Raw genomic sequence first — 21,995 nt, forward strand, 5'->3', positions numbered from 1 at the left:
CTGAGCTCAGACTCTCCTTGGGCAGGTCTGGCTGCAGCTGCTGTGGTGGAGGGGGGTGAGATTCCCAGGTCACTGGATTTGTGTACCCAGGAGGATTATGGCTGCCTCTGCTGAGTCATGCAGGTTGTCAGGGAAGTGAGGGAAAGCTGGCAGTCACAGGCCTCACCCAGCTCCCATACAAACCAAAAGGCCAGTCTCACTCCCACCGTGCCACCCACTATAGCCCCAAGTCTTGTTTCCAGGCGGAGGGCAAGTCGGGCTTGAAAACCTGCCCAAGGCTTTCCACCTCCCAGCTGCAAAAGAAAAGGGCTTTAGTTCTTTCCCTGCCTGTGAAGTCTGCAAGCTGGTTTCATGCCCTCCCCTGAGTTCTGGCTAGGAGGCTTCTTCCCCGTTCAAATTGTTACAAAGTTCAGCTAGAGAAGTCCTTCTCCCTGTAGGGTCTTACCTCCTGCTCCTCTGGCCGCTGTCCTGATGGATCCCTGTGGTGCCAGGCAGGAACGGGCTGCTTGGGGATCCAGTGAACTCCCAGTGCCTTTCTGCTACTTTCTCTACCCCTGTATTTCGCTCAGCTCGAGTCTCTAACTTGGCTCAGCTCCAGGTAAGGTCGGGAACTTCTCCCACAAACAGACCTTCAGCTTCTCCAGTGGGGGTGTGTGTCCAGGAGAGGAGGGTCTCCGTTTCCCACTTCCGCGGTTGGGGCACTCACAGTATTTGGGGTGTCTCCCAGGTCCTGCAGGAGCAGTCTGCTTCCTTCAGAGGGTCTGTGGGTCCTCTCAGCATTGCTGGTCTGTTCTTGTAGTTGATCTGGAGCTAAAATTCATAATGCAAGCCTCTGCATGCTGCTCTTCCAGAGCTGCAATCTAGTTCTGTATCCTGTCTGCCATGATCCACCGAGTCTACATATTTTAAATGGGGGATTTAATCCATTTACATTTTAGGTTATTATTGACAGGTGAGGACTTACTCCTGTCATTTTATTGATTGTTTTCTGGTTATTTATTCTTTGTCCCTTCCTCTTATTTACTTTTGTGGGTAGATGGTTTTCTGTAGTAATAAGGTTTGATTCCTTTCTCTTTGTGTATTGGCTCTACTGATGAGTTTGCCAGTTTTGCAAGTTTAAAAAATTTTTTTTTTTTTTTCTGTAGAGACAGGGTCTCACTATGTTGTGCAGGCTGGCCTTGAACTTGTGGCTTCAAGTGATCTCCCCACCTCAGGCTTTCAAAGTGCTAAGATTACACGTGTGAGCAACCATGCCCAGCCAGTTTCACATATTTTCATGACGATGGCGATTGTCTTTTCACTTCCGGATGTAAGATTCCCTTGAATATTTCGTATGGGACTTCATGTAAGGCCAGTCTAGTGGTGATAGATGTCCTTAGTTTTAGTTTGTCTGTGAAATATTTTATTTCTCCTTCATTTCTGAAGGATAGCTTTTCTGGATATAATATTGTTGGCTTTTTTTTTTCCTTTCAGTACTTTGAAGATATCAACCTATTCTCTCCTAGCCTGTAAGTTTTATGCTGAGAAATCTGCTATTAATCTAATGGGGTTTCCCTTACATGTGACTTGACAGTTTTCTCTTGCTGCTTTTAGCACTCTTTATTGTTGCCTTTTGACAATTTGACTACAATGTGCCTTGGAGATTACCTGTTTGGGTTGAATCTATTTGTGGTTCTTTTCGCTTCCTGGACCTGGATGTCCACCTCTCTCTCATGACTTGTGAAATCTTCTATTCATTACATATGTTTCCCTCACCTTTTCCCTTCTCTTCTCCTTTTGGAATGCCCATAATATGATTATTTGTTCACTTAATAGTTTTCCATAAATCCTATAGGCTTTCTTCATTATTTTTTATTCTTTTTTCTTTGTCTGCCTGTATTATTTCAGAATACTTGAAGTTTAGAAATTCTTTCTTCTGCTTGGTTTAGTCTGTTGTTGCGGTCTTCAATTGTTGTTTTTCATTCATTGAATCCTTCAGCTGTAGGATTTGTTTGGTTCTTTGTTGGATTTTCATTCAAATCATGAATTGTTTTCCTGATTTTGTTGAATTATGTATCTGTATTGTCTTGAATCTGAGTTTCCTTAGGATTATTATTTTGATTTTTTTGGCATTTCCTATATTTTGTTATAATTGGGGTCTGCTACTGGAGAATTGTTTTCCTTTGAAGGTGTCATGTTTCCTTACTTTTTCATGTTTGGTATGTCCTTACATTGATTTCTATGCATCTGGTGGAAAAGTCAGCTCTTCCAATTTTATGGAGGTTTCATAGGGAAAGACTTATTTGTATAAATGAGTTGTGGAGTGTCGGTTCAATGGAGTGCATTGGCCTTCATTCTAGCTGGAAGGAGTAGTGTGCTATCTTTAAAGTTTCTTCAGCTGCAATCCACACTAGTGATGTTTCTCAGTGGCCTAGGTTGAGAGAGTTTGTGGCAACTGCGGTGGGCTCACCAGGCTATTTTTCAAGTTGAGGGCAGATGCTTGCACATGGTGGATCAGCCAACTTGGAGTCTGGCTTGCTGAAGTTGGAGCCACGGAGCTTTTACTTTGGCTAGGGAACACGGGCATGTGGTTGCTCAGTCAGCCTAGGGACGTTTCTGCCAGGGGCAGCCAACTGTTTCAGGCTGTTTCTCACACCCTGAATGCAGGCACAATGCTGCATGGCTGGCCTAGGGGCACATTTGCTTAGAGTGGCCTACGGGGCTGTTTATCATCAGGCCTAGGGCACAGGTGCAAGTCTGCTTGGCAGGCCAGGACGTGCCTATGAGGAGTGGCCCATGGGGCTGTTTTTCAGGCCTGGTATGCAGACGCACAGCTCCTCAGCTGGCCTGGAGGCATGTTTGGTAGGGACACCTCACAGGGCTGTTTCTCAGACCTGGGACATGGTCATACAGCATCTCAGCTGGCCTGGGTATGTGTCTGCTGAGGGTGGTCCACGGGACTGTTTCTCTGGCTCAGGACACAGGCATATAGCTGCTCAGCCAGCCTGGGAGCAGCCCATGGAGCTGCTTCTCAAGCCCAGTATGTGGGTGCAAGGCTGCTCAGCTGGCCTGGGATCATGTCTGTTAGGGGTAGCCCATGGGGCCATTTCTCAGGTCCAGTTCGTGGGCACAGAGCTGCTCAGCTGGCTTGGGGGTATGTCTGCCAGGGGTGGGCCCAGGGCTGTTTCTCAAGCCCATGATATGGCTGCATGACTGTTTAGCTGGCCCAGTGGTGTTTCTGGAGGGAAGGGGGTGAAAGTATCTTTATTTCATACTGGTAGCTGTTATGAATTTTATTTTGCAACTCTGGGAGTGAGAAATATTCCATCCCTTTATTTTACTAAATTCGTCTGTACAAGGTCCTAATCCTGCCAGATTTAAAAGAAATTTAATGTCTCTCAGCCTAAATCTTACCTGCTTGGTGAGTCATAAAGCAATTACTTGGGAGTGCCTTTGAAAATAAGAAATACTGCATATTTAAACATAGTTCCTGTATTGTAGGAATTAGTAACCTCATTAGGGATTCAAAAATACCCACAAAGGAAGTTTGAGCAACCTAAGAATGGAAAACTAACTAACATCACAAAGGGAAGGATAGTTAAATATTACAATGCATGGTACTGACTCAGAAGGAAGATGCCACCAGGTGCTAGAATGACCTGGATCACAGAACTGTTTATCTGACCCTTAAGCATGAATAAGATTTTAACAGACGAGGGAATCCAGGTGTGGGAAATAATAACCTAAAGAAAGGCTTGGAACTAAGACAAGAATTGTGTTCAAAGCCCAGTGAACTGACCTGGCTGGAAGAAAATGTTCCTATTATACAAGGCAGGAATTTGGGGCACCTTAAATGTCAAGGAGTTTGAATTTTATCCTATAATGAATAGCAAGTTATTAAAGGATTATGAGCAGAGTGACCAGATCAAACTAGTGTTTATCTCAAATATGTTTCAGATAAATTTAGACCTTAGGGAGCAACTAAAACAATCCAGGTATGCAAAGAAATGAATGAAAGCAGGGATTGAAAGATAATGACCTTATCAAGAGAAAGAATCAGCATTGCATTGACTAGGCTCCAAGATTTTGAGTATTGGTAACAGTGAAGTATTTGACCAAAAAGGGTAATTCTATAAGAGAGGACAATTTTTAGAACAAAATGATTTTAGACAGGAAGTTGAATGATCATACCAGCTAATGATATTTATAATCATTAAAATCTCAAGTTCAGTCTGAAGACAGAAAAGCAAAGGGTTGTAGGCTGACCTTGGGCTGCAACTGTATTTATGGGTTAGAATGAAATCAATCACTATGGAAAAGCGAAAAAAAGAAATGGTACAATGAGTTAGGTGTCACATGGGGGCCTTTGGAGAAAATGTTCATAGACGCATGATTCTTGGCTTCAATAAGAAGGCTACGTTCAAAAAACAGGGAAAGTCAGGCCCAAACTTTGTTTTCAGGTTTTTTAATGACTGACAAAATATTCCTAGATCAACCTTTTATAAATAAAAAAAATTAAATACGTTTCATCTGAATTCACAAAGACAAACCCTGCTGCAAATACTAAGTACAAATTATTCTGTACTGGACATGGCAAATCTGATTTAGTACAAATTCAGTTTTTAAAAGGAGCCTCTTTCCAAATAGTGTTCTTATGTAACATTTAATTTTTATGCCTATTATTTTAATGACACACCTAGTTTTTGCTTTTCTAAGCACTGTTCCCTGCATTTTTAAAGCATATTTTATTTCAGAGTGCAACAGAAACTAGCTTGTGGCCTATTAAGCTACTAGGAAGAGCATCGTTTATGCCACTGTATGCCTTCTTAGGCCATTTATCATTTCTCTACACTTGATTGCTCGCTGGCTATTCAAAATTGGAATGTGATACAGCAGTTCTGTCTGAACGTGTACCAACCTGAAACTCACATGGCTAAACAATTATGGCTAGACTATTTTTGTTACCAATTTTAAATATTGTTAAAGAATTCTCAAAGGAGTAAGGTTAATAAGCAAGATTAAAATGGCAGCAGCAGATCCAATTGCGTTTTCTTTTTCATAAGCCTAAAAGCATCGCGGTGTGTTTCAGAGCTGCTTCCTCTACAAATTCTGCATCCACATTGTCATGTCCTTCGAAAGGATACAGGGCTGGAAAAAAATGGGGAGGGGGCAGGGAAAAAGGGTTACCATGGGGCCGTGAAACATTTATAACTTTGTGCTCACAGCTCATTAAAATCATAATTGTATTTTAGTAAAATGAATTTTTTAAGAATGTGTTCTTAAATTTAAACTTCAGCACCAAGAACATTTGCATCAACCAAATGGGCTTTAAACCTCTTGACTCTTTTAAAACTTCAGAGGTGATTATTTGGTAATTTACTCTAGGTAGTAAATTTGGTACTGCTAATGTAAACCAATTGCTATAAGGGTCTACTTGTATGTTAAAAGGATTTTGGAAAGAAAACAAAGAAGTGAATAGGGAAGGACTGATGTGTCAAGGGAAAAGTGGTAAGACCCTGAGAACAGGGGAGTAAATTACCTTGATTGGAGGACTCTATATCTGTCAGAATTTCAATGAAGTAGTTCAGAGGCAGAAATTCTACACTGAACGATGACTTGTTAATCATAGAATTCCGAGGCTAAAAGGGAAACCACTTCTGGTGTAAGCTGATTCTCCACAATAAGCACAATTTTAAAATAAAGTGATAAGAACTGTAATTGCTGTCCATACAGATATGTTGTCACGGGCAAACAGGATCCTAAAAACATTTAGTTGGCTGTGCTTTCAGAGAAACTCACCTGTTTCTTATAGTTCTGAAGCAGTCGCGTCATGTGGTTCCGTGAAATGATGTTAGAACTCATAGGATGATCCCAAAGTCTACAAATCTTCTGCCCAATAAGCTATTATGCAAATTGAAAAAAATGTAGAGAATATACCACACACTATATTAAGTAAACACACCTTATATCTATTCATAATTTTAAAAGTATTATTCCAAAGTAGCTGGTTAGTCTCCAGGCCCTTGATGATTAAGGACCCTTGGAGAAATGCCATGTTCCTATGAAGTTTCTATGAGGGAGTAAATACTCTCTCAAATGCTACACTGAGGAAAGTGGTTTATACACTGATGTTGCCAAACCCTTTTACTGAAATGGAGTTTATCTGCTGCTCTTCAAAACCAGAGATGGGCATGCCAACTCTGATGTTTTGACAGGAAACTAAGGGGGGTACGCATGTTTATATCAACTTCTCTGCCATTGTCTTGCCTAGAAAATTTTAATTCCCTAAGAGTACTGGGGAAATAAACAAATTTGGAGACCAAATTAAATATTCAGCAATGTTTCCCAGAGAGATCTAGCTATGGAAAATATGCTTTGTTTTCTATTCTTGCCTTTGCTTCAGTAAGCCTGTGAGTGAGGGGGAAGGGCCACTACAGAGCAGGGCGATTAGGTCCAGAAAGGTAACAGACAGCCGTTCGTGAGAGGACAGTGCCAGAGGTGCAAGTGTGCAAGGCATGTACACAGCAGATGGAGCTGGCTAAGGCTCTCCAGGTCAGGAAGTTTGCAGAGTTAGAGGCTCGGAAGACCTTGCTGTGGAATTTCATATTTTCATAGTATCTCTGACTCTAAGTGTTGATATTCCCTCGTGTTTCTCATTCTTCCTTTGACCTAGGAATGTCTTCCTACCATGGTAGAAATGCAGTAAGGGGAAATACAGTTCTAGAACCTTCTGTCCTCACCTGTATTCAAATGTATCCAAGTTAAATCTGTTTAAATGCCAAAAGCACGTTTCCCCTTCTCCCTCCCTCTCAGACTCAGATGTAAATATTAGTGTGGTTTCCTAAGAGGCAAAAATGGCTTAATGTTCTCACTGGACTGTGCCAAGGCAGTGCAGAGCCAGAGAGCAAGTGCTTTGTAGGCCAAGTGGGAAACAGCTGACAGAGGGCTGGGGACGGGTGGGATTTCTTGGAAGTGTTGAAAAGTGAAACAATTCAATTGACTTTAACCCAAAGCAAGTAAATGCTCTTTTTGCAAGAAGAAATTGAAGGAGGGTAATGCCAAAGCTTAGGGAGAAAATAAAATGTAACTCAGGATTACCGGAGGAAGCCGCACAATGATACTGAATTTCAGTTTTTCATTTTTCTCTGTATTATCCAGATCTACAAGAAAGTTAGAGATTAGCAAATGAAACAAATACCCATTTTGATACTTCAGCAAGTTAATATTAATACTTGAGTGGTTCATCTTGATAAGACATATCCCAACTGTGTATTCTCAAGCTAATCTAACAGCATTTTGGAAATTTTACTCTGACTCTCTGAATAAAAAGGGATTTTTCTATAATAGGCTGCCAGGTACAAAGCAATTTTATTGACTAACTTAAAACAGAAGGTACCTTGAGGAATGACAAATGCTTTCATATAAACAAAAATCATCTTAAAATACAATTGAATAATTTGAGTGATTATACTACAGAATTTAAAGTTCAAATTCATTTAATTGCCCCTCTCAATAATTTTCCTTGCATTTCTAGTCTAACTTTGAGATGACAGAGTTAATCAGCTGAAAGTAAGCCATTTCGTGACATTTTCTTGAGAAACAAGCCTGCAGAGGTTCCTAGCCTCAAGTGCCCTCTTGCACAGAAAAGGAATCTAATAGTTGTATGTGGATTGAAAAGTCCCTTAGGACCTCGTGAAGGGCTCAGAAACCTTAAATTGGCCCAAAAGATGATTACAGGGAATGGATTGTGCTCACAGGACCAGCTGTATAATTTGTGGGGCGCAGCACAAAATGAACATGAGCAAGCCCTCGTTCAAATATTACTAAGAATTTCAAGATGTATTGCAGCATTAAACTGAGCAGGGCACTCTTCTGAGTGCAGCCAGGCTCTTGGTGACTGCACAGGTTGCACACCCAAGAAGCTAGCCTTGGTGGTGCTCAGGCTGGAACTAGCACTCTGGCAAACTCAGGGCTTCTTACCTTTCATGAGCCTTATGACAGCTGTTTCAGTGAGAAGCAACACTCCACTGTCAATGCAATGCAGCAGGTTATGCAAAGGGAGACACTGGACCCCAAGGATGGTGTGCAGAGTATGAAAACCTAGGATGAGAGATCTGGAGGGTAAACACAGTCAGCCAACATCTCCAGCAGCCCCCGGGGAATGGATTAGATCATGTTAATAAAGCACTTAGTTCAGTGCTTGGTGCCTGGAACCAACTGAATTTCTTGAAAACAAGGTCCAAGTTTCCTTCTCTGTATTATTCATAACTAAATATCATGCTGGGTCTATAGTAAGTTTCCGGTAAGTATACATTCCTTGCTCCTTGGGTCTCTTCCTGCACAAAAACAGAGCAAGGGCCTGCTCAATGGTTTTACAGTTTGATATGTTTGTGATTCTACAGTAAGATAGCAAAAGAGTACAGAAGCATTTCAGATTTCATATGTCCAGACTAAAAGGTTGTTGGGATGGGGACCATTTTGCTGAAGGGAAACAAATTTGGACCAGAAGGCAATAGTTTATATGGCTTATCTCTGGGTATGCCCTAGAGAAAGGCTTTTAGAGTCTACTTGGACTAAAGTATAGGAAAGAAAGAATTAAGACAATATGGCCAGATAGTAAATTTATAGGAATTCAATTGAGAGGCAGGCATTCTCAAGCCTGTCTCACGGGTAGAGCTACCCACAGAAACCCAGATCTCTAAGTATACTAGTACTGACAACAGATAAAAACATCATGCATGGGAGAAGGTATCAGACCAGGAGAGAATCAAAACAGCTCTCTTGGAAGTGATGGCATTTGCGGGGAGCTTCAAAGGACAGATGCAATTCCTATCAGTGGAAATGAGTGGGGACAGTAGAAAAAGCCAGGTTTGGCATGAGCAGCCCTAGGCCAGAATCCAGCTGTATTACTCACCAGCTGCAGGCAACTAAGCCTTTCTGAGCCTCCATTTCTTCATCTCTAAATTGGAACCACCAGTACCTTTCCCACAGGGCTGCTTTGAGAACTAGAGCCAGGTCTGTGAAGAGCCTAGCATGCAATATAACAATAGCGACCCATACTGGACATGTACCAAGGCTTTCAACCTGTGTCCTGGCTCATCTGATCCTCATACAAAAGTATGGGGTGGGAATTACTAGATTCCCATTTCATAAATGGAAAAACCAAAAGCCAAGATTCACAGGAGCTAGGAAACTTGCCCAGGATCACAGAAATAACAATGTGTAAGTTGAAATTTGCATCAACTGTGTGATTGTAGGGTAGGCTTTCAACCATAATATCACTGTTAATAACTGGCAGCTGTGTTAATAGAACATGAACAGAGGTCCGAAGATGAGAAAGCACAGGGCATATTCAGAAAATAGTAAATGATCCAGCTGGGTTGGAATCATATTAGAGGAGAGAAAGATTAAGAGGTAAGGTTGGAAAAGCTAATTTATTCAGCACATCCCTTCCACACACCTGGCAAGGGGCTAAGAGTATAAAAATGAGCAAAACAGGCACAACTGCTGCTCCCATACACCTTGCAGTCTGCTGGGGGAGGCAGACAATTACAAAAAATAGACATTTTTAAAAATGTGACCAGTTCTGTGCTTATGAGTGCAGGTGACAGAGGTTGAATGCTGAATGATAGAGATTTATTAATTTGAGAAACTTTGAGGAGGTAATGAAAGTTTTTAAGCAGAACAGAAGATTTACCACTGGGATATTAATATGGCAACAGGCAAAGAATGAGTTGGAGTAATAATTTGCTACAGAAGGTATGAAGACCTGTAGAGAAGCTATTGCCTGAACGTGGATAAGAGGTAATGGAGGCACTGAATCAGAGAGGCATGGTAACATGTACAGGCTTTGCAACTGATTGAATGTGGGAATGACTGACAGAAGAATCACAGCCTACTCTTGGGAAGGTACCTGACAAAAGGATGATGCCCAACGAGCAGGGCTTGGATTCAGAGAAATCATGGGATTTTCTCTCTCTAAACACATGAATCACAAGCCATGGGGCACAGTCCTAAGTCCCTGTAACATCAAGAGTCAGATGAAGTACAGGCTCTGCCCACAAGCATGTGTTAATGGGCTAACAGGATGAGTCCACTAGCTTCCCTGAGTCCAAAAAAACTCCACTATTTTACTAGTTAATTAACAACACAGTTTTTCAAATGGATTTGGAAATTCTTCACAAAACTATTAGTAAAAAGTTACAAAATTATTTCTGAAGAAAAGTTTACACTAGATTATTGATGATATTGATTTTCTGGATTCAAATTTCCCTCTCCAGCCCTGTGTTCATATGCTAAAGGTCCCTGATGACCCTTCATCCTCTATCCCCAGGGCACAGTCCCAAGTTCAGGGACCTGTTCTTGGCCTCTATACATCAGCTCTGAGCAACAGAGCAAATTGGCTATAATTAGTCATCAGCTCCACCCAACTTTAATCCTCATCTTCCAGGGCTCCTGGCCTCCTCTAGCCAGCAAGTGCAATACAGTTCCTTTTTTTAAAAGCAAATGCCCTAGCTCTAAACCCTGACTTCCTTTTTGTGTTCCCCATTCTCTTCTTAACTTTAACCAATTCATGTTACAAGTCTCTGACAATCATAACTCAAATAGTCATCATTAGTCCAATAGGCCTGGAAAGTAAGCACACTTACGCATGTGCATATAGAAACACCCTGAATTCATACAAGCATGCACATGCACACACACACATGATCCAGTGTCACCTCCCCCCCCCATTTCCATGTCACATGATGGAAATAAACATTCAAGAGAAAAGGAGAGAGCATGGAATACTATGCAGCCATAAAAAAGGATGAGTTCATGTCCTTTGCAGGGACATGGATGAAGCTTGAAACCATCATTCTCAGCAAACTATCCCAAGGACAGAAAACCAAACACCACACGTTCTCACTCATAGGTGGGAATTGAACAATGAGAACACTTGGACAAGGGGTGGGGGGGAACATCACACACCGGGGCCTGTCGTGGGGTTGGGGGCTGGGGGACAGATAGCATTAGGAGAAATACCTAATGTAAATGACGAGTTAATAGGTGCAGCAAACCAACATGGCACCTGTATACCTATGTTACAAACCTGCACGTTGTGCACATGTACCCTAGAACTTAAAGTATAATTAAAAAAATGAGAAACACCTTTTCCTTACCTGACCCACAGACACAAGCCATAAGTCTACTTATAATAATTCTCGATCACTATGGATAACATCTTTGTTTTCCCTCCTTATCACTGTGAAGGAATGTGAGTTGGGTAGAAAGTGGATTTTTATGATCTCCAGGCATAACAATGTCCCCAGTAAGTCAGTTTCATTTATTTTCAAAAGAAGCTTGAATATCTGTAATGAACAAATCTAAAACTGTCAATCCATTTCCCTACCAAATTTTTTGTGTTAACAACAAACAATTAAGAATTTAAGCCACAAAGGTAGTTTTCCTGTAATCCTTCAATCTTTCTAGGGTGTACCTCATAACTCATATTCCATTGGGATAATTTTAAACCATCCATTCCCCTCACGAATGGTCCCTTTCAACTCCTTTTGTACTGCCATACAGACAGACATTAAATAAGGTGGATGAAGAATGAAGGATTCCAAACCGTATCAGATGTGTCATAAATGCAGAGCAGCATATGCTGTAGGGATTCTTTAGGCCCATAAATAGCCCATGTTTCAACATCAACTAATTCAACTGGAATATAAAATTCAAGAAGCAGCATGGATTTTGGAGCCAAACTGCCTGGATTTGAATATCAGCTCTGTCACTTAATAGCTATGTGACTTTAGGCAAATTACTTAACCTTTCTGGCCTCAGTTTCACCATCTATAAAATGGGAATAATATTAAGCGGAACCACATGAAAGTGCCATTTTTGTTGGCCAAAAAATGGTTGGGCACTGACAATTTAATGTGGCCCAACTTAAGTTTCTACCAGTTACAAATTTTACGAAAATTAAGTGTACTAATTTGTGTGTACTTTCAACAGTACCTGGCACAAAATGAGTATCGTATATATGTTGGCCTAAAATGAAGCAATGAACAAATGATGAATGGAGGAATATATATGAATGAAGTAACTAAAAATCAGCTGATATGTAGTTACAGCTATCATAAAGTTTAACACTCATTAGAACTTTATATGCAATAATAAACCCATTCATGTATAGGCAACTAATCTTCAAAAGCACCAATAACACACAATGGGGAAAGGATCGTGTATCTCTGATAAATGGTGTTGGAAAAACTGTCCGTAGGCAAAAGAATGAAATGGGACCCTTATCTTTACCATAAACAAAATTCAACTCAAAATGCATTAGAAAGTTAAACATAAGACCTGAAACTGAAAAACCCCTAGAAGAAACATAGAGGGAAAGCTTCTTGACATTGGTCTTGGCAATGATTCCTTGAATATGACATCCAAAGCACAAACAATGAAAACAAAAATATGTAAGAGGGACTACACCAAACAAAAAGGCTTCTGCACAGCAAAGGAAACGATCCTGGGCCTGTTGTGGGGTGGGGGGAGGGGGAAGGGATAGCATTAGGAGATATACCTAATGTAAATGATGAGTTAATGGATGCAGCATACCAACATGGCACATGTATACATATGTAACAAACCTGTGTGTTGTGCACATGTACCCTAAAACTTAAAGTATAATAATAAAAATATATATGTATAAAAGGAAACGATCCAAAGAGTAAAGGCAAAACCTACAGGATGACAAAAAGTGTTTGCAAACCATATATCTAACAAAGAGTTAATATCTAAAACATATAAGGAACTCAAACCTCAATAGCAAGAAAACAACCAGATTAAAAAATGGGCAAGGGACTTGAATAGACATTTCTCCAAAGATTGCAGACAAATGGCCAACACTTATGTGAAAATATGCTCGACATCACTAATCATCAGGGAAATGCACATCAAAACCACAATGAGATATCACCTCACATCTCTCAGGTTGGCTACTATCAAAAAACCACAATTTAAGTGTTATCAGGAATGTGGAGAAAGTGGAACCCTTATACACTGTTGGTGGGAATGTAAAGTGGTACAGCCACTGTGGCGAGCAGTATGGAGGTTCCTCAAAAAATTTTAAAAAAAGAATCAATATATGACCCAGTAATCTCATTTCTGGATAAATATCTGTAAGAATTGAAATCAGGATCTTGAAGAGATATGTATATACTCCCATGTTTATCACAACATATTCACAATAGCCAAGATAGGGAAACAACCTAAATGTCCACTGACAGATGAAGAAAGTGTAGAATTTACAATGGAGTATTATTCAGCCTTAAAAAATGAAATCCTGCTCCATGTGACAACATGGATGAAACTTCAGGTCATTACACTAAGTGAAACAAGCCAGTCACAGGACAGATACTGCATGATTCCACTTACATGCAGTATCTAAAGTAGTCAAACTCATAGACACAGAAGGTAGAACAGTGCTTGCCAGGAACTGGGGAGTAGGGGATAAGTAATTGCTGTTCAATGGGTATAAAGTTTCAGCTATGAAAGATGAGTAAGTTCTAAAGACCTGCTATCCAACATTGTACCTATATTTAACAATACTGTATTGTGCATTTAAAAATTTGTTAAGAGGGTAGGTCTCATGTTAAGTGTTCTTACACAATAAAAAAATGAACTGATATGTAATGAGCACAAGACAGTTTATAGCTAACAGGGGCTTATTTCTCATAATGGATACTGATTTCTATGTACATCTTCCCAACTAGACTCTTACTAATCTTTGTAATTGCTCTAATTTCTAGCACGTTACCGGTCATGTCATAGTTGCTCAACAAATGTTTGTTGACTAAATGAACAAATGACCAATTAAATGAATGACTGCATATACATCTCCCCAGGATGTTTTGTGGCCTGACTTGATCCTATTTAAAAATTCCAAGGGAATTTTTTAGCCTCCAAGCGCATAAGAATCAGTTCAATTCTTGGCACCAAGCCAGACCGACTTCCCAGTGTTAATCTTCAGACATCTCAATCAGATAAACTAGGCCTGGAGACATCAGAGACAGAGCTCCCTGAATTAGTTCTACTAGTTCAAATTATCCTAGAAAGCTGCATGGGGTAAGCCTAGGTTCCCTAAAGTTAGTAATAAGCTACATCATAGTTTAGTAGTCAGAGGAGCTCTGGTCAGCAGAGACCAACCTAAGGGCCCATCACTCACAGTAACACCAGATACACAATTTCTCATACACAAGTCTCATCATCAAACTTATAATGTACCAAAGGCAAGGGCCCATATGAAGAAGAAATAAATTTATTATACCAAAGGACAAAAGAGCCAACACTTACCAGGAGGCAGAGGTAAAAACAAACTGTTTGTAGCTTCCAGAATCCTGGTCATGATGTGAAAAACTGCAAATTCAGCAGCACTGCCACGACTATTGCTGGGTAAAAAAAACAAAGCAGCATGTCAGCCAAGGAGCTCATCTGTGATGCTCCATTTGTCCTAAGCAGTGGCTTTGAGTACTACACAAGGGTTCATGCTAATCATGAAATGCTATGCCTTGTAGAAAGCCCCATAAATATGACTGTGACCATCGGCCTAATGCCTAGAATTTAATCAGAGTAGGAACATATGTTACACATTGTATTAAGTGAAATTCCCCTTCTTGGCAGTACTGGGCTCATTTGTCCCTCCCCTGTCACCAACCATGTGCCAGGGAAAGAGGATGGGTAAAGTAACGGGCATAACTTTGTTTTAATTTTAGCTTTTATTATACATTAAAGGGTACATATGCAGGGGGGCATAACTTTAAATGCTGAGTATAGAATTAAGCTAGATGGTGTTGAAGCTGGTGAGAACTGATTTGAACTAGTGCATTTCAAAAGGGTTTTGCTACAACAGAGTTGTTTCCACTCTTTGTACACCATGATAAAAGTGAGAAATACTTGCGTACAAGTGGAGAACCCAGGAATGAAGATTATGTTTCCTCCAACTGGTTTCTACGATGTGGCAAATGAGATCCAGCTGGAGGGTGAAGACAGTCCATTAACCATTGCTCCATTCCTTCCCTCAAGGGCCCCACAGCTAGGCCTCCACAACTCAGATAAGCATTTCAGGGCAGCTGGCATTCAGGCTGCATCCAGACACACAACTAGCCTTTCTGAGGTCAATTCTGAAGCACTGAACCCAAAATAGAAAGACTGAAAATGTGCACCAGAATCTAACAAAGCATCCTCTGTTTGTGTGGGCAGTGCCCCAGCTCAGCCTCCCCAGCCCAGCTAACTGGCCCCACCACTCACACTTACAGACCCCCATCCATCAGTGAAGGTAAAATGCTACAGGGTTTGCTCCAGGCCTGTCAAAACGCAAGAGCCAACAGTGGACAGTCAGAAGAAAAGAGACACAGAATGGAGGTCATGATCATGAGCTGTGAAGTAAGACTGGTATCAAGTCCAGATTCTATACATTACTAGTTGTGTAACCCTACACAAGTTACCCACCCTCTCCAAATTGCAGTGTCCTCATCTGTAAAGTGAGGGGAAATATTTCATAGGGTTTTTGTAAGAATTGGTTAGCACACTGATTGGAACTAATCAACCAAAGTAGGTAGCCTTCTTTGTCTTAGAGCTTTATCCAGAAACCCATTCTAACGCTGCAACGAGTTTGCCAGCAGAAGAGCAATCCCTATGGAGTTGTTTTCAGCCACGAATCCACACATTGTGTGGGCTAAAAACGGGGCAAAGCAGAAGGATCTCCATAGACTCACAGGCAAACGCTATCCTCGATACAGATCCTCAGTTTCTCTTTGGCTTAAATCAAGTAAGTTAACATGTAACCAATATAATCAGGTTCTGCAGCAACTTCCTTGGATATGTTTTAGAAAGGATGCCAGCCACTCTCCTTAGAGGGGAGCAGAAGGCATGACTAGTGGCTGCTGGGCAGGGGCAGGGAGATGTGGCCTCAATCAGTGACTGCTGAGTCAATGTCAGGGACCTTGAGTTTTCTGAGACTTCATACGTATCGTTTCTGGGCCTATTGGTTCTACAGGCTGTTAACACAAACTAGTGTTAAAACTTATGTTATTAACAATGGAGAAAAATGACGCTTGAATGGAAATCCTTCTTAGCACTTTGGGAAGTAAGATTTCGAGTCAACAGAAATAAAGGTGATAGGTGGATGTGTTAAATCACTGTGTGTTGTGAGTTTTTTTTTTTTTTTTTTTTTTTTTAAAGCAAGTTAATGTCAACATGGGGAGGATCAGTAACACATTCATCAAGTGAGTTCCTTGGTACAGTGCTATTGAGAAGGAGACTTAAGAAAGATTCAAATCCCTGATTATAAATATCACTACATGAGAATACTAACCTCTCCTAATATATTAAATACTATGAAACTCAAACCTTACTATAGAAATTCAAATATATTATGTAGAAACAACACTAATGGCTGCAATAAAGGCAGAAAACTTGAAAATTAAACATGAAATGATTAAATCAGGATTATAGCTAATAAATTTAACAAATCTTCCAGAGTTCAATGGAAAAATATATGTTCACACACTGGCTTATTTGCATACTGGTCTTATACAAATTTGGAGAAATAATGGAGTGTTCTTTCTCTTTCTGTGCAAACATTTTTTTGAATTTGTCAAACATTATTTCTAGACTCTAAGCAAGATCAGGCCTCAACTCTCTATGCTTTTTGAAAGACTCAAGACAACCTTAAAATTCAATCTAGTCATATCACTACTATTTACACATACAGTGGTGTTACTAATCTGGATCACAAAATTTCAGTAAGTGGCTACCAGGTAAGGAACTGCCAATCTCAGCCTCACATGGTAGTATTAATACAAGTGAGCTAGAATCTGGCCTACTTAGGCTACTGGAACTAATTAAGATTTGAAGTTCAAGTTCTCTCCTGTCTGCATAAACCTCCATGTACAGAAATCATCTACATGGAGCTGGAAGTTGCCAAGATGAGATATTAACATTTGGCAAGCATACTAAATTCATTGTCCTATGCATCCATGGGTATAGAATCCGTATTTGAAGGAAGGACAATAAACCACTTTCCAAACCAAATGCTCTTTGTTTATGGTCCTTATTTCCCTTTTCTCAATCTACAGCACCAAATACTGATTTAAGAACAGGAGATCTCCAAAAATCTAATTTGAAAAACACATAAATGGGTTCCCTGAACCACATTTTCAGAACTATATGGGGAGTGGGGTGAAGGGGCATATGAGGAGAATAAAAAGCAAGACCAACCAGTTTTGAAATGTAGTCCAGAACCATCTGTTCAATTTTCTTCTTTTCTACACCCTGTAGATGTCTCAAAAAATGGTCTTTTAGCTCAGACACCATCTGAAAACAGGATATGCATTAGATAAGTCACAGCCTACCCACTCATACCTGCAACTGGTTTGAATTAGATCCACTTATTAACATTCTTCATCAATATAAAAAATACTGGATCTGAAGGTCCCATCAATGGAAATGCATAACTCTCAGTATTTCTCTGGTGAGCATAAATAAGGGGTCCCCAACATTTGCCTCAAAAGGAATTACTTATGATTCACCCAAAGCCCCATGAGCAACTGCGAGTAAGGCTCTAACTCTGACGAGAATCCTCCAAAGAAGACAGTGAAAGTCACCAACTTAGAAGTCACGGGCTTTGGGATCTGCCAAAGGATTAAAGTCTACTTCTCCTAGAGTCCTGGGGGATTAACAGGAACAACTCTATATATAGAATGACTGAGCCAATGGGGGCAACAGTTTTGGGTGTTTTGGAAGGACAGAAGCAGGAGTAAATGGGAAATAACCAGGTACTTCCCTCTACACAGTGGCCACAGACACTTAACACAGCCCCTTGACATGCAAAGGTAATGAAATATTCATTCTGGTGCCTCCAAATAGGTTTGTTTCTATACTCGCTTTGTTTGATCATCCTTGGGCCTCCCCACTTCCCCAACCATTAGCATTCCCAGCCCTCCCCACCTTTTGCTTCTCTCTCTCCTCCTCCCTCCTCTCCCTTTTGCCCAGACAACACGCTCAGCAAGAGCAGGATGCCAGGACCACGTTTGTGCCAATAAACAGCCCAAGGGAGTTGTACAGCTTATATCACCCATGCACACATCTTCTATTTTAGCAGGTTCACATTACAATACCCCGAGTAAAACCAAGTCCACAACCTTCAGGGCCAAGACATAATGGTACCTTAATTCAATTCAGTCTCATGCATGTGCCAATTAATTTGGCTTTAAATAAAAGATGCTTTCTGTGTAATATATAGTGCATACTTCTTTGTGCTTTTCAATTTTTCCATGAAGATAAAAATTAAAATCACCCATAATCCTACCACCCATATTAACAATTGCGTTTTTTTTTTCCTGGTGTGCACACCCATTCTAATGTTGCATGTTTGTCGTGTAAACATTGTTTGCCATACTTTTTTTTTTTTTTTTTTTTTGCTCTGTCACTCAGGCTGGAGTGCAGTGATGCGATCTCAGCTCACTGCAACCTCCACCTCCTGGGTTCAAGCGATTCTCATGCCTCAGCCCCCCAGTAGCCGAGATTACAGGCACGTGCTACCATGCCCAGCCAATTTTTGTATTTTTAGTAGAGACGGGGTTTCACCATGTTGACCAGGCTGGTCTCGAACTCCTGACCTCAGGTGATCCACCCACCTCGGCCTCCCAAAGTGCTGGGATAACAGGTGTGAGCAACAGTGCCCAGCCATGTTTGCCATACTATTTTAATGGCTGTGCAATATTTAATTTTATAAAAGTACTATAATTATTTCCTTCTTGTATATGTGAGATTTTTCTTTTACTATTGTTGGCATATCTAAACTAACCTCTCCTAATATATTAAAAACTATGAAACTCAAACCTTACCATAGAAATTCAAATATATTATGTAGAAACAACACTAATGACTGCAATAAAGGCAGAAAACTTGAAAATTAAACCTAAACTAATAAATAGATTATCCCATTCTTAAGTCCACATGGTATTAAAAAATAACTTATTAGGCTTTCCAGATGTCTCTTTAATCAGCTTTTTAAAGGTTTTGGATTTATTTACAAATTCTGCTTTTCAATTAATTTATTTTGATTCATATTTTTTTGGTCATCCTAGTATTATGACTTCTTGAGAAAAAGTACTTTGTTCTGTTGTTTTTATGTTGTTGTTTTGTGTTGTTTTTTGAGACGGAGTCTCCCTCTGTCGCCCAGGATGGAGGGCAGTGGCGCAATCTTGGTTCACTGCAACCTCCACTTCCTGGGTTCAAGCGATTCTCCTGCCTCAGCCTCCTGAGTAGCTGAGATTACAGGTGTGCACCATCATGCCCAGCTAATTTTTGCATTTTTAGTAGAGACAGGGTTTCACCATGTTGGCCAGGCTGGTCTCGAACTCCTGACTTCAGGTGATTCGCCCACCTTGGCCTCCCAAAGTGCTGGGATTACAGGCATGAGCCACTGTGCCCGGCCTGTTCTGTTGTATTTGAAACCCCAAATACAAATGCCACAAAGATGCAGCTCTTTCCTTTTTTAAAGCACTCTCAACACTATACACTCCTTTTATCATGGTTTGTAAATTACATATGTATTGGTGTGATGCATGTGTGTCTTCCCCCTTTGACTACACATTCCAAGAGGGCAGAAATCATATGGGTTGCTTACCACTGGGCACACAAGGTCCATAATGCTGGCAAAACATACTTGTGCAAAGAATAAAGAATAAGATCAGAATGAGAAGCCCACTGTAATCCTTTCTCCTTGTCTTAGGGTCCCTTGTTTGCCAGCCCCTAAAGAACCCACGTACCACTTACCAGCCCCATGAGCAGCCGCTGGTGGCTGTCTTCCTCCTGCAGGAGGGGTGTTAATCTTGGCCCTGAAATGAAACAGAGCAATAGTTAGGCTCTGAGCAGTTTTCAGGAGATGGGTTAGAAGGAAGAAGAATCAGCCTGGGTTTCCCTTCTCTGAGTCATTGAGAAAACATAACACAGGATGAAAATTTTTCATCACCTAAGTGTGACCTAGTCCTACAAGGTGAACTTATCAGAGCTGTGTGAAACAGGGAATGACCGAGAAAGAAACCAACACATTCCTCAGCGCCAGTAGGCTCTAGCTTTGATTTTTGTTCAACACTAAAACTCACTGCTAAGAACCTCTGCTCCACTGGAAACAGAGGGACTTGGGCCTTCTCTTAACCCTTCTGGGGTCATAAATTGAGGGAACAGCGCTCGGTGGAAGGACTGCATGGCTCCCTTCTACTTTCTGAACCCTGTAGTTCAGTAGCCTTGGGAGTTACTGAGCTGAGGGGGCCAGTCAATTACTGCAGCAAATAATACTAACTGGCACAAGTTATCAGACTACAAAGGTAGTTAGGTAAAGGTGGAAAAGTGATATGTTAAATCAAATGGTACTTTCTCCACCATGATTTGCAATGCACACTTACAGTGTAGTGGCCCTAGGGGCAGACAAACCCAGTCTTGCTGGAAAATCTGCCCCAAAGCGCTTCTAACATCTTTGTATTCCATTCTTTTCTTCTTAAATACTTGAGATCCAGTGCCAGGCAAGAGGGCAGAACCACCCTGCTCAGTGGGCTGGCAACTCCTTCTGGGAGGGCATCGATATCTCTTGACCCCCCGGGATAAATCTTCCCTGGATCCTACACAACCCTCGTGATTGAGATGAAACAATTTAACATGTGAATCCAACAGCCCTGCATGTCACAGAATGTTCTGTTTCAGGCAGTGACATTCTTTATGGGGAACTAGTATACGCAAAGCACGTGCAAGGAAAGGGAAGAGTTTCCTAAAGTGCATTAAGATAGACTGACTAGTAACAGGATGCAAACGGCCCTGACACATACAGTAGCTCCATAAGCAGGGCAGGAGGGGTGGCACGACAGAAACCTCAACCAGACCAGCAACATTCCCCGTGTTGCGAAACCCCCAGCAATGCAAGGATGATAAGCCTGAAACACACACACACATGCCCCTGTCTGGCAGGGTAGATCCCCTGGCTTCAGGGATTGATGGCCTGGTAAGGCAGAGGCTGGTTCCTCCCGGGCTGGTCAGTGAGACCAGGCTCTGTCAGCCTAAGCTGGATGACAAGTGCACTGTCACAGTTCACTGTGCTGTGTGCACAGCTGGAGGAGGTGCAGCAATGCACTGTATAAAATAGTTTCCATTAGAATCACCCAACATCCAAGCCCATAAAACAGGAGTGGGATATAAAAACAAAAGCTTATTTAATGAAGGCTGACCTTCATGAGGCACGAAAGTGTTCTTCTGGCAACTACAAATAAGCCTGTGCCTGAATATGCTCAGCATTCCCCTCCCCTGGTTTCACTTGGCCAAGTCCCCTTTGTTTATCAAGACTTAACTCACCTGTCAGCCCTCTGGGGAGCCTCTTCCAACCTCCCTCCCTCCTCCAGCCATCCCCGCTCCTAACCTATCCTCTCACTCCCTGCACCTATGGATTATATAATACCTGTCATTTGGTTTAGAAGCCACATGTTAACATTTCTTCTTTACACACTAAGGAATAAAGCAGCCACCTCAGGTACCCTCATGTGCTAAGCACTATGTTAGGTGCTATCTGCATTACCCCAGTTAGTCTCATTTTCTCCTCACTCCCCTAAGGACAGTGCACAAATGGGTAAGTGACTTGCCCAGGAGCACATGGTTCACACAAGAGGCCATGCTGGAATATAAGTCCAGCTCTGTCTAGCTCTCAAGCCTGTGCTCTTTCCCCCAGAACCACACTGCTTACCTGGAAGCTCCTCATCTTTATGCCTCTAGGACCTGTGTGCCCAATTTTTAACCCAAATGAGAGGCACAAACAAGGCAAGACCCGGTAGGATCAGACAGCTAGAAAGCAAGCAGCACCAAGCCAAGGGAAATGCCAAAATGCATCCTGTGGGCACAGCCAGAGGGCAGCTCTGTATGACAGGAAATAAGGAGAACCGCAAGGCCATCACCCAGGGACTCCCATCGCAAAAGCACATTCAGCA

General features: G+C 41.4%; 1 protein-coding gene across 7 annotated transcripts in view; it reads right to left on the reverse strand.

Annotated features, from left to right (window-relative positions):
* Positions 1–1,013: 1,013 nt before the first annotated feature.
* The window catches only part of GSAP (gamma-secretase activating protein), a 112,245-nt gene continuing 91,263 nt past the window's right edge, over positions 1,014–21,995 (reverse strand). For 6 of the 7 annotated variants that reach the window (XM_034964312.3, XM_034964310.3, XM_034964313.3 and 3 more), the window contains 9 exons: positions 19,804–19,865; positions 17,242–17,337; positions 14,925–14,995; positions 14,317–14,411; positions 7,960–8,079; positions 7,078–7,139; positions 5,779–5,880; positions 5,519–5,618; positions 1,014–5,127 (listed from right to left, as the gene is read on the reverse strand). In XM_034964312.3, the coding sequence (XP_034820203.2) occupies positions 5,036–5,127; positions 5,519–5,618; positions 5,779–5,880; positions 7,078–7,139; positions 7,960–8,079; positions 14,317–14,411; positions 14,925–14,995; positions 17,242–17,337; positions 19,804–19,865 (800 nt within the window). In that variant the 3' untranslated portion in view covers positions 1,014–5,035. Of the gene's footprint in view, positions 5,128–5,518; positions 5,619–5,778; positions 5,881–7,077; positions 7,140–7,959; positions 8,094–14,316; positions 14,412–14,924; positions 14,996–17,241; positions 17,338–19,803; positions 19,866–21,995 lie in introns of those variants that run through there. The other variant, XM_063605932.1, reaches the window with a different exon arrangement.

Source organism: Pan paniscus, chromosome 6 (genome assembly GCF_029289425.2).
Source record: "Pan paniscus chromosome 6, NHGRI_mPanPan1-v2.0_pri, whole genome shotgun sequence".
In the NCBI taxonomy this organism is placed as follows: Eukaryota; Metazoa; Chordata; class Mammalia; order Primates; family Hominidae; genus Pan; species Pan paniscus.